Raw genomic sequence first — 10,847 nt, forward strand, 5'->3', positions numbered from 1 at the left:
ATCACTCGCCTTTGCCGCGGGATACTGCTACACCTTTAAGAATGATAAAAGTGTTAATAAAACAATCAAACCTCAATTAGTTCCTCACATGTCCGTCACTTCCGTTACGTTTAAATCTGTCATTAGCTATATGTTATTTTCGGGAAATCGCTCTGTCTTGACATTAAAATATAGTACCTTGTCGAAACAAGACGGCCGTTATTTTCACCCAATACCTTTTACTGCAAATAAAACTGAAGCAACGTTGCCCTCTCGTGGGAAGTGTAACAAAGTGCTACTTTAAGAGAGACAACTAAAATAGACATCTTTTTTTCCACACACTAATAAAACAATGAAGACAACAAAGGTTCGCCCTTAGAATACATAATCTTTATTGTGAGGTCAGTGTCAAGTAATGAAGTTACAGCTCTGCAATGGGCTTATGGGGCCAGTATGGGTGTTTGACCTTGTCCAACTTTGTCTCGGGGAAGACGCTGTTGAGGTCCTCGATGGTCATCTGATCGAAGGGGATCATGTTCTTAAATTTAGCCAGCTGAAAACACACAAAGCAGAAAAGAAGTTTTTAAACACCATAACACACTCATGGTGCATTTGAGCAAATAAGCCAACTACTGTCTCACCTCTTCTTCATACTGAGCAATGCGGGCCTTGGATCCTTCAATGTAGGCTTGTGCACTTTTGTTCTGTTGGAGAAGAGTGAATTATGAATTTGAAAGAGCAAAAAGAAGAAGAGATTTGGGATGCAGCTCCCTCTGTTTTAAATGTCAATTTGTGTTTAAACAATTTTGTGACCTTTGGAAAATTCTTTGCACATTTACAATTCTTATTATTAAAATATGTACACATGGTATGGCTGCCAATTCTTCTTTCATCATTACAGTTTCCAGATAAAAATGTTCTTACTTTTAAGCTAAACATGCAAATACATTAATTTGTTTGATCTCGCCACTTACAGCCTCAGCCTCCTGCGCATTGATGGTGCTTGTCTGTGTGTCAGTGGGCTCAGGAATCTGCAGTGCTTTAAACTGTGTGAAGGAAGAATAAAAAAGTAAAAGATAGAATTTAATAACACAGGGAATTTAAGCTCTACTTTTTGTGTCCCACTCAAAGCTAGTCTGAGACTGTCAGACTACACATAAAAATGGATAAAGCATTAATGCTTCCTCCCATGGTAAAAAAACTGGGAGTTGGGAGCCCCATGTTATGGCAAAGCATGTGCTAATTTTTATTTTTATTTTTTAATTATAGGCAATACAACTTGGAATCTAAGGTATTTCAATTGCAGGATTATTTTGTGCCTGCAACACGCTTGTTTTTGAGACCGGTTTTGAGTGGATTGTGCTGCAAACAAGGAACATGAGCTTTGGAGAAAAAAACAAAACAAAACACTTTCTAAAAGTAGTGGGTCCTGACTCGTTTTCGTGATCTGTTAACTCACTGTTATATGTAAAAGAAGGTTTTCAAAATAATCTATGCTGTGAAAAACTAAGTACACTATTGATTGAATAGCCTGTAGAGCCACCTTATTAGTAATAAGGTGAAGTAATCATTTTACATTTGTTAATGCATAATTCTCTTAATGTCCCACTGACAGCATTTTGATCATTTTGAGGTCTGTACTTAGACTGGGTCACTCCAAAGCCTTGATTTTTTTTTTTCAGATGGCCTCACGTTTGACTCCAGAATACTTTGGTAAACACTCAGTGACTGTAAGACATTCCGATCCTGTGGCACCAAAGCAAGTCCATATCATTAGCCCTCCACAGTTGGTATGAGGCATTTGTGTTGATATGCTGTGTTTTGTTTTTGGTAAATGTGAAACTGTAAATTATGGCCAAACATCTCCACTTTGGTTTCCTCTGTATAAAAGGACAGGAGTCATGTGGTATGTTACGATGCTACTTTCCAAACTGAACTGTTCTTTTTAGAGAGAAGAGTTTTTCTCCTGGCAGCCTTTCCAAATAAACCATAGTTTTTTGGTCTTTTTCTAACTGTACTGTCATGAACTTTAACATGTAAACATGCTACTGAGGCATGTAGAGTCTGACATGTAGCTGTTGGGTTTTTTGCAGTTTCTCTAAGCACTGCACGCTCTGAACATAGAGTGAATTTGCTGGTCCACTCCTGTGAAGATAGTAGGATTGTGTTAATATGACACTGAAGTTTTAAAACTGTTAAAACTTCTGCTTTAATTGGGGTTTTGAAGATATGTGGCCACCAACCATGTGACTTAACTTGTGACAATGCAGAGTCAAGTAAATAAGGCTCCAATCACACAGATCTAAAGACTGGTCTGCTAACCATTTGGCAAGCACCAGTGCCCTACCAGGAATAAGTGGTTGCTGGAAGTTGATGGCTGTCACCGGGAAAATGACTGTGCATGATGTATGAGAAATCTCAATCGAGGTGGTCACACTTGTTATTTGATTGGTTAATCAAGAGCATTTGATTATACTCTATAAATCTGTCAACAAAATATTTTCAGTGCAATCAAAATTTCTCCTGTGCAATAATTGAATATTTATTTTATTATTGTTTTTAAATATGTACCACTGGCTTTATATTCATTTATTTATTATACTTGACTCTTTTTAATCTTTGTACTGATGTTTTTTATGTCTTTATGTGATCTTGTGCAACGTAATTTTGTTCTGCATTGCGTCTTTGAGGTACTGCTAAGTGAAAGCAAATCTTGAATTAGCAGCACCTGACTGCCACTTACCCTCTTATTTTCAATGGAAGATGTAAGGGTGTACTTAATTTTTCACAGGGATTCATGTAGTTATGTGAAAACTGATTTGATTTTACAGCCACTACAATGGGGCATTACAGGACAATCTTTCATAAAATGAAAACACAATTTTAATTATGTGAAAAATTTTCAGAGCAGCTAGACACAACATTAAAAATGCCACAAACAACTTTTTAAAAATGGCATTCTACACACGCTCTATTTGGTGCTTTAATATTGACTAATAACCTGCTGAGAAAAGCTCACCTTTTTCTCAAACTCATCAACCATCCCGGCTTTGGCCACTGCACTCCTGTAGAAGCTCCAGTCAATAGCCACAGGCTTTTCTGGCAAGGAGGCTAGCCTGGTAGGGAGGAGAAGAGCAAAAGAGAAACCCAAGTAGATGATATTTAAGGTGCAAAGAGCAAATAAAATGGACAACAGAACTGTTCACAAGTTGATACAAATGCAAAATTCAGTGATGATGCTTCTAGGAGACAAATTAATGCAACCGCCCACTTTAATTATTATAATGATGGTATAAATTAAAGTCTGCAAAGAATAATGAGACAGCCGCTTAATTTTCTATTAAATCTCTAACATAAATTTATTCATTAAATTGATGTCATGCAGTTACTAAGGTGATGCTTTTTTTTCTCTGATGTTTTTTATAATCACTGGAAACCAAAATAATAACTGAGATTAAAATGAAATTATTCACCCAGGCCTTAGTCTGCAGGTTATACAAGATGACATGTCAACTTGATCAATCTGTTTTCTACTGGCTGGGTGACCCAGTCACTGTTATCGCTGCTCTCCATGTCATTAAGCCATGTCTTAAAAAGAGTTTCTTGTTCCAACACATTCCAACTCCTTAAGTCTCCCACAAACACGGCTCTCTCTACAACCACAAATAGAATGGAATTATGCAGGAAACATTGCAGTTTAAATAACACATCCCAGTGTACTACAGTCAGTTGTTTTGTACTACTGATACTTCCAGCATCAGTAGCGTACAATGTGTACAAGATGAGCCGTTCAAGCAGCAATAATTAAGATAAATATCTACCATTTGCACTATTTGCTGTGTTCTCTTGAAAGCAGAAAACATCTTCTTTCTACTAAAGCTGCAGCGATTGATTGATTCGATTATAAAAAATTCTCGACAAACATTCGATGCTTCGTTTAACACTCTGTAGCGTGCTACCGTCGCCATGAAAAAGTGATGCATATTTGCCACTAAAAACATATTCAGAAGCTGCATGTGAATAAAAGGTTTGTCAACATTAAGCCCAGGTAGCCTCCAGTTTTAAACAAAAACACTGATAACACAATGGCAGCAGTGATGATGATGCTGGCCCAGCTTAAGGTGGAGCCAGAGTGTTTACGCACAGCTAAGAGGCGGAGCCGTTACCATTATGGTGAGCTCAGGTTTAGTGAAAGAAAACATGTTTTCTAACATCCAAAAGATCTGCACAGTTCCTGTGTTCACCCTTAAATCTTTTACTGGGAAAACCTAGCAGGAGTACTTCATCAAAGCATGTGATCAACAAACTCTGATGTTAAGAAAAGCCAAGTTTGCGGCTGCGCAATCCACAGACGTTTGTTTTACACTGGGAGAAATCTGCAGTAATCCTCCAGAAGTTGAATTAAAACAAACAGATGACCTGTTAACTTAATCTGATTATTGAGAGTTTACTTGATTGGGTAATCGACAGATTAGTCGATTGATAGCTGGAGCCTAATTTCCACACATTGGAGATGATGATGTATAACATAGTGAGAGGTGTATATCATACTTGGCAGAGATGCCATCACTGCGAGTCTTCAGTGCATTGAACATGCCACGCTGGTTGGGTGGAACTCGCTCGGCAAATGCCACCCAGTCAATGGCCTTCAGGGCTACACGACGGCCTGCCATCTCGACTGTCTGAAAACAGAAAGGACACATGTTTTTATTTATTTTAAGTATTGAATTAAAATGTCAACAATCATCTAGACAAATCTTGTCAACATGTGTTTTGGTCAATAATTAGTTTGTTTGTTGAGAAACAAACAGAAAACAGGAAAATCGTCTGTTGATGAGGAGGATACCTGGTTTGAGGCACCACAATGAGAAGACTACTTTTATTTTACAACTGGATTTCAAAACTTACACAAGCATCATACAGAAAAATCATCTGAGAACCTTGCCTTTCACTCCTGCTGCCATCCTTCTGTCAAACATTACCACCAACCCTGCACACTTCTTCGCCTCTCTTGTACACTGTCTGTTGCTTTGGTTGGTTGACCCCAGGTATTTAAGATTCACCAATTCCTTAGACTAAAATCAGAATAAACTTAAATATGTAAGCCTAAAATTTTAATATACATTTCAAATGCATTTGCATAACGTAGGTTAAACATAAGGACAAATGAAAGGCATATTCCTCACTCAATAAATAAAGAATGAATGTATATCATTAAGGAACGAACGGGTATACAGTTATTTTCATGTTTCCTTAATTTATGCTTGCATACTGTGCGTGGCATTCAGTGTATAAAACCCGATTGAATTGAATATATAAAATATAAAATTTAGTGTCTAGTGATTGCAGCATTTGGAAAGACATTTGCGTTTACATAAAACTGACAGATGAGGAGTACCTTACATTGTTAAATGAAATAACTTTCAGACAGTAAATATATATTACATGTTCACTTTCAAGTTATTGAGAGTGGAGAGATATTTTGCTGTACGCCGAGATATGAATAAAATACTTCAACTCAATGTCCTCATTTCGCTGGACCCAGAGGTCCAGAGTTTCTCCTGGTCCTCTGGATCACGGTCAGACAATATGAAGCCTGTTGAAGCTAAATAATTGTTGTGTCTTGATGAAATACACCCAAGTTATTCGTAGCGCGTTTTATATTTTTTAAAGATAGTTGCAGTGGCACCGTCCGTGACGTTTTGCTCAATTTAAACACTCAAAACCGGCCAAAGGTAGCTAACTCTGTTAGCTTGCTAGCCAAGGTCAGAGGACTCCGTCTATGACACCGGGACTTTGACAAAACACGAATGTGGCCGGTCAGGCTACTTTTCCATCTTCCATCCACCGACACATGCATGACCCCAACTAACCATTATTTAAGAAATTATTATCAGATATTCTTTCAATCAGTCACCCCTTCTCTGTACTCACCTCGCTGCAGTGTTGTCTGTGACAGGACGGACCAACGGAAGAGCCTTCTTCATCAGCGCCTTGAGCCGCAAATCGGCGCCACCGCCCTCTGCTGGACAGGCTGAGTAATCACAGCCTGTCTTCATGCGTTTCCTTTTCTTTCCTTTTTTTCATTTGCAAACTTTCGCAATTATGCGATCCAGCTTCTAGAAGCCAATTTCTAGAACTGTGGGCTTAAACAGTGAGTAATTATTAAATAAATAAACCCTAAATCTCACTAACTCTAAGCCTTTGGTTTCTGTTTCTTTTTTGTAAAAAAGAAAAGAAAAGAAAGAAAGAAGGGGGGTCTAACTAATTTAATTGAAGGCAGATTAACAAGAACAAATTAAAAATTGAAGAAAAGCGGGAACTTTTGAGGGTTTGGTTCAATTATGGGGGAAATGTGTCTATTAACTCTATATTCCAGGTAATTATATTGGCCTTAAGAGTTTACCACTGTCCCACAAGTGTAACCAGGCAATAAATGGAAACAATAAAATGCATCAATTCCAAAACCAAAGCCATCATTAAAAATGTGAGATTTTCCCAGAAACGTGGCGCAATTGGTGCAACCTGTAGGTTAGACAGATGAATGTCACTTGGTTACTTGATGTGCGCAGCAAAGATAAAAGGTTTCCTTTATCCTTAAAAATCCACATCCTTTGAGTCGGTCGTGGGAAAAATGTGTTTTTTATATTTAAAAGTAAAATAAAAGTGTACTATCTCCAATAAACTGTATCATCGCGACAAACTGAGATTCAAGTAATCTTTTTAGGATTTACAGACCAAACTGTTTTCGCTTTAAAATGTAAATAAGGAAAACAAAACAATACGCTATGCTCTTTATTTATAAATTACGAAAGGTGCACAATGTGGTAAAAGTAAGCACTGAAAATCAAACAGCTATGTGGTCATTCCCAAATCAGATAATTAAATGCGTGTGAATGCGATGAGGTTGTCAGGTAAACGTTTTGCACACTTATAAATCACATAATAAAATATCTAAATAAAATTTGAAAAACATTTAACTAACAAAGCTTTTCCGCTGCACTGCACAGTAAAAACCCGCAGAACACACGGAGGCTCCAGAGGTCAATGGCGATATTAACAGAAAAAAAAAGTGAGTCAAGCACTTATCAATTCTTGGATAATGTTTATTTACTAAAATCAGTTTTTACAAGTTACTGCACATTTTGATAGACTCATGTATGTACACAGTACAGATACAAAGATATTCAATAAATACCACTTCTCCTGCCCTTTAAGCGAGACTGCAGGACGTTTAAGAACACTACAAATTTTATTTACATTTACAGCAAAATTCATCAAAGTAAATCTAATATCACTCCCATAAAGGCCACGTTGTGAAGGTTAAAAAAACTAATACATGTATTTTTTTCCTAAAATATAATTCTGTCTCCGTTCTTTAAAAAGAATGATAGAAATCGTGACAATAATACAGATATTAACACAGCAAAAATGGACAACGCTACCCGATAACAGAAAAAATATTCATATCTTGAATGAGGAATTCAAGTGATGATAAAGAGAGTACACTTCGGGGTCCTAAGGCACTGACACCAATTAAGTACTTTTCTGTTGCTTTTATTAATGTCCCCCAGCTTTAGAGGATTATTGCCTTTAGATCCGGACACATTTAATTGCCCAGTTGCTACTGGAGAGCACGGAGGACAGGCTGGGATGAAATATTTAAGGCATGTCATCTACTGTGTGAGTAGATGACATCTGCTTATGGAGTTTTGCTTAAGAAAATTAAGGCCAAGAATCCACGATTCTCAGAAGTGGACACAAAATGAGAGCAAGTGACCGCACTCGGAACGATTACGCACACGTTTATACACCGGTATTCGCCACTTGTCGTATTTGTCTTCGGTTTTGGAGTTTGGGGGGAAAATAGTCTAAACTCCAAAACTTTTTAATTGTGCTGTGGCCAAGAGCACACACGCACACACACAGGAACATTATTAAGACAAATAGTACATCCCATAAGTGACGGGTCCACTGAACAGTCCTGGCACAGGCAGACTGGGTCTCGGGAAGGCGTTTGAAGGGCCCCAGGATGGAGAGCTCATGTGCGCTCCGAGGGGGAAAGGCAGCGCGAATGCAGGCAGGACGGGCTTGGAGGCTAACTTAAACTTTTCCAGCTCGGCCTCCTGAAGTCTCTTGGCTTTGGCCCTCCTGTTCTGAAACCAGATTTTGACCTGAGTCTCCGTCAGGTTGAGAGAGTTGGAGAACTCGGCTCGCTCTGCGATGGAGAGGTACTGCTTCTGGCGAAACTTGCGCTCCAGCGCCAGGAGCTGGGAGGTAGTAAAGGGCGTGCGAGGTTTCCTGTTGTTTTTATGCTTCCTTAAAGTACACTGAGTTGGACTTGAGCTTCCTGTCACAAAGAAATTGCAAAGAGAAAAAGCTGAGGTTAGATTAAATCGGAGTTTAACTGAAGCGGGATTGTCACAGCAGGTGAACATAAGAGCCCTCGCCACTGGATACAAACACCAGCATAACGCAGCTTACACACACTGATAAATACACTGCAGTATATTGATGTTGACAAAATAACCTGCATCACACACTGTCACATCTTTGTGGAATCAAAGGCTTGAGCACATACTCAGATTTTCTGCTTTCATTTATGACTTTTTAAATGTTTAAAAGTTGTTTTATTTATTTATTTATTTATTTATTTATTTTATAGATAACAAGACATATATGGCATCAAATGGTAAAGGGTCGGTGCAGCAGAGAAGCGAGTGTTTCTTGAGCTCAGATGCAAAACATATTTCCATTGTTATGCATTTATTTACCTAATAAATGACCAAATAAAAATAGTATTTACGCATCATACGTGTGTAGGAAACAAAAAGGCGTCTCACAGTTAAACTTGTTATGCAGCTCCTATAGAGAGGTGGATAAATGCAGTTTATTTTTGTTTCTGATAACTGCGGAGGGACGGACTTACGGGGAGGTGTAGAAAAGGAGGACGTCTGGAACCAAGTGCTCTGATCTTTCTCACAAAACTGTGGACTGTCTTCGCTGGAGCTACTGGAAACACCCTGCGAGCTCTCAGCCGATATCTTCCTCTCCGCGTAAAAAGTCCTTGGAGAGAGATGTTCGCCTTGCCCAGCCACGGGCTTCGGAAGGACCAGAGCTAAATCTGAGGACGAGTAAGAAGTCCGACAGGTGGTCTTCTTGGAAATCAATGACTCGACGCTAAACGGGAGGCTGCTCCGCTGGAGTTTGTATCCTTTCTCGGTTGTCATGTCTTTGGGTTGCAGTTCCTCGCTCTCCGTATCCGTCTCCTCTTTTTGATGAAGCTGTTTGGCGTCTTGGGACGGCGACCCCTGCACAGGATTCATCATGATACAAGGGGATGGGGCCATGCACCTCCGTGCGGCCTGTTTAGAGGAATTACGTGGCTGAGGGGTACGGTGTCCAATGTGCGTCTTTGCGCTGTCAGCGGTGCCCAGTAGCTTTTTACGCGCTGGACGGGATCGTCTATAAAAGGACAGGGGCTGTCCCCCTCCCTGCTTCGACCAATCATCTCGTCAAGTTGGCCTCGTGACGTCTCAGAGTGTGGTTTTGATTGGCCTGTAGCCTTCCAAGAGAACATCAAGAAGGCTTTGAAAGGAAGGAGACGTTAATCATACAGACCCCATGCGGTGCGGGACTATTGATGGCTCTCACAAAGTAGCTTAGACCAATTTTAGTGCAATTAACCAGTGGGGAGGACTCTCTTGACCATTTACATCCTTTAGCAGAGCACTTCCATCGGTAGTATTAGTTTAATTACTCTCTTACTGTAAAGCTGAGCAAGGGCTAATGAGTTACGTGTCGATATCAAAGTCGTACTTTTATCAAAGAGATTAAAATATATTTTGTGCCCCAAATTAAATATAATAAAAGCAAATCCATTTGTCAATGAATAACCTGCCCGTAAGTGTATATTATAGAAATAAAAGTAAGTGAAACAGCTTAACAGAAATTCCAATCAGAAAGAGTGCGAAGCCAGGATAGAAATTGATTAGGTATGAGTGTTGGTCACACAGCATTGCAGCAATTTAAGGCCTGTCAGGAGCTCTTCTCCTTAACAATAGCCTCGGTTGAGAAGCAACAGGCGTTTTCTTTCTCCAGGTCATACTATTTAATAAGCCAGACAAGTTGTGTTTTGCAAGGCGCCAGACTCGGCAGGATCAAAAAGGAAGATACCTCGGGGAGAAAAGGCAACGGTTAACTCCACTTAACCAATTGTCCTCCGAATATTTCATAGTCCAGTGCATGGAGCTGGGTGGAAACAGGCGCTGACAGTTAACTGTTTCACGTCTGGGTTCATTTTTCCAGTCATCTGGACATATTTTGTTATGCGAAAAAAAATCTACAGCAAAAAATAAATTAAAAAAGAAAGAAACCTTTTGAAACTATTATAATGTGAAAATGTTCATAAAATGAGAAACATACCCATGATACTGAATGAGTATTCTTAGCTTGGAAGTTTTTACCATTGTAGTTGATAAAGTTCATTTCTGTTCATCACTGAGTTTATAACTGTTTTGTCATAAATCCTTTTTTGAGTGGGGTGCTTTAAATAGGATAAAATAGAATAAATAAATAGAATAAAAAAGCACAGTAAATGTGTAGTGAGGTAGAAGCTGAATAAATATGGAAATACCTATGGCGCGACACCTCATGGTTTGATTTGTCGCTCACAACAATAACTACAGTATAAATCCCTTTAAATTTAACAAAGATTAACATCTAAATTCTTCTCCGCTGACATGTCCAAGCTGATATCACATTAAACATGTCAGCAGCACACTGCAGCCTCCAAGCCAACACAAGACCCCACTGAGAACTCACACAGTCAGCAATGCTATCAAATACACAAGAGGAGGATTAGTGTG

General features: G+C 39.0%; 2 protein-coding genes across 3 annotated transcripts; both read right to left on the bottom strand.

The window, feature by feature from the left end:
- Positions 1 to 347: 347 nt before the first annotated feature.
- LOC309708386 (ATP synthase subunit d, mitochondrial-like) lies at positions 348 to 6,023 on the bottom strand. Of its 2 annotated transcripts, none has more exons than XM_082536366.1 (6): positions 5,914 to 6,023; positions 4,531 to 4,661; positions 2,999 to 3,095; positions 954 to 1,025; positions 621 to 683; positions 348 to 532 (listed from the first exon to the last, which is right to left on the bottom strand). In XM_082536366.1, exons 2-6 carry the CDS (start codon positions 4,650 to 4,652, stop codon positions 401 to 403), a joined length of 486 nt encoding a protein of 161 aa, XP_082392492.1. In that variant the 5' UTR covers positions 4,653 to 4,661; positions 5,914 to 6,023; the 3' UTR covers positions 348 to 400. The 2 variants fall into 2 exon arrangements, with proteins under 2 accessions (XP_082392492.1, XP_082392493.1); XM_082536367.1 differs by lacking the exon at positions 5,914 to 6,023 and adding an exon at positions 4,925 to 5,050.
- A 1,047-nt stretch (positions 6,024 to 7,070) lies between these two features.
- Positions 7,071 to 9,403, bottom strand: LOC309708532 (homeobox protein MSH-C-like). The gene is made up of 2 exons (XM_082536653.1): positions 8,909 to 9,403; positions 7,071 to 8,329 (listed from the first exon to the last, which is right to left on the bottom strand). The coding sequence occupies exons 1-2, from the start codon at positions 9,327 to 9,329 to the stop codon at positions 7,917 to 7,919; spliced, it is 834 nt and encodes a 277-aa protein (XP_082392779.1). The 5' UTR covers positions 9,330 to 9,403; the 3' UTR covers positions 7,071 to 7,916.
- Between the last annotated feature and the right edge of the window lie 1,444 nt (positions 9,404 to 10,847).

Source organism: Aulonocara stuartgranti (assembly GCF_965226115.1).
Source record: "Aulonocara stuartgranti genome assembly, chromosome: 6".
Classification (NCBI taxonomy): Eukaryota; Metazoa; Chordata; class Actinopteri; order Cichliformes; family Cichlidae; genus Aulonocara; species Aulonocara stuartgranti.

Bases quoted from the DNA above. Each gene is read 5' to 3' on its own strand.
- LOC309708386 (XM_082536366.1), bottom strand. From the start codon at position 4,652: ATGGCAGGCCGTCGTGTAGCCCTGAAGGCCATTGACTGGGTGGCATTT. The intron at 1,026-2,998 runs GTGAGCTTTTCT...TCCTTCACACAG, and splicing joins TTGATGAGTTTGAGAAAAAG to TTTAAAGCACTGCAGATTCC. The intron at 533-620 runs GTGAGACAGTAG...GTGTGTTTTCAG, and splicing joins TTGCTCAGTATGAAGAAGAG to CTGGCTAAATTTAAGAACAT.
- LOC309708532 (XM_082536653.1), bottom strand. From the start codon at position 9,329: ATGGCCCCATCCCCTTGTATCATGATGAATCCTGTGCAGGGGTCGCCG. The intron at 8,330-8,908 runs GTAAGTCCGTCC...TCTTTGTGACAG, and splicing joins CTCCTTTTCTACACCTCCCC to GAAGCTCAAGTCCAACTCAG.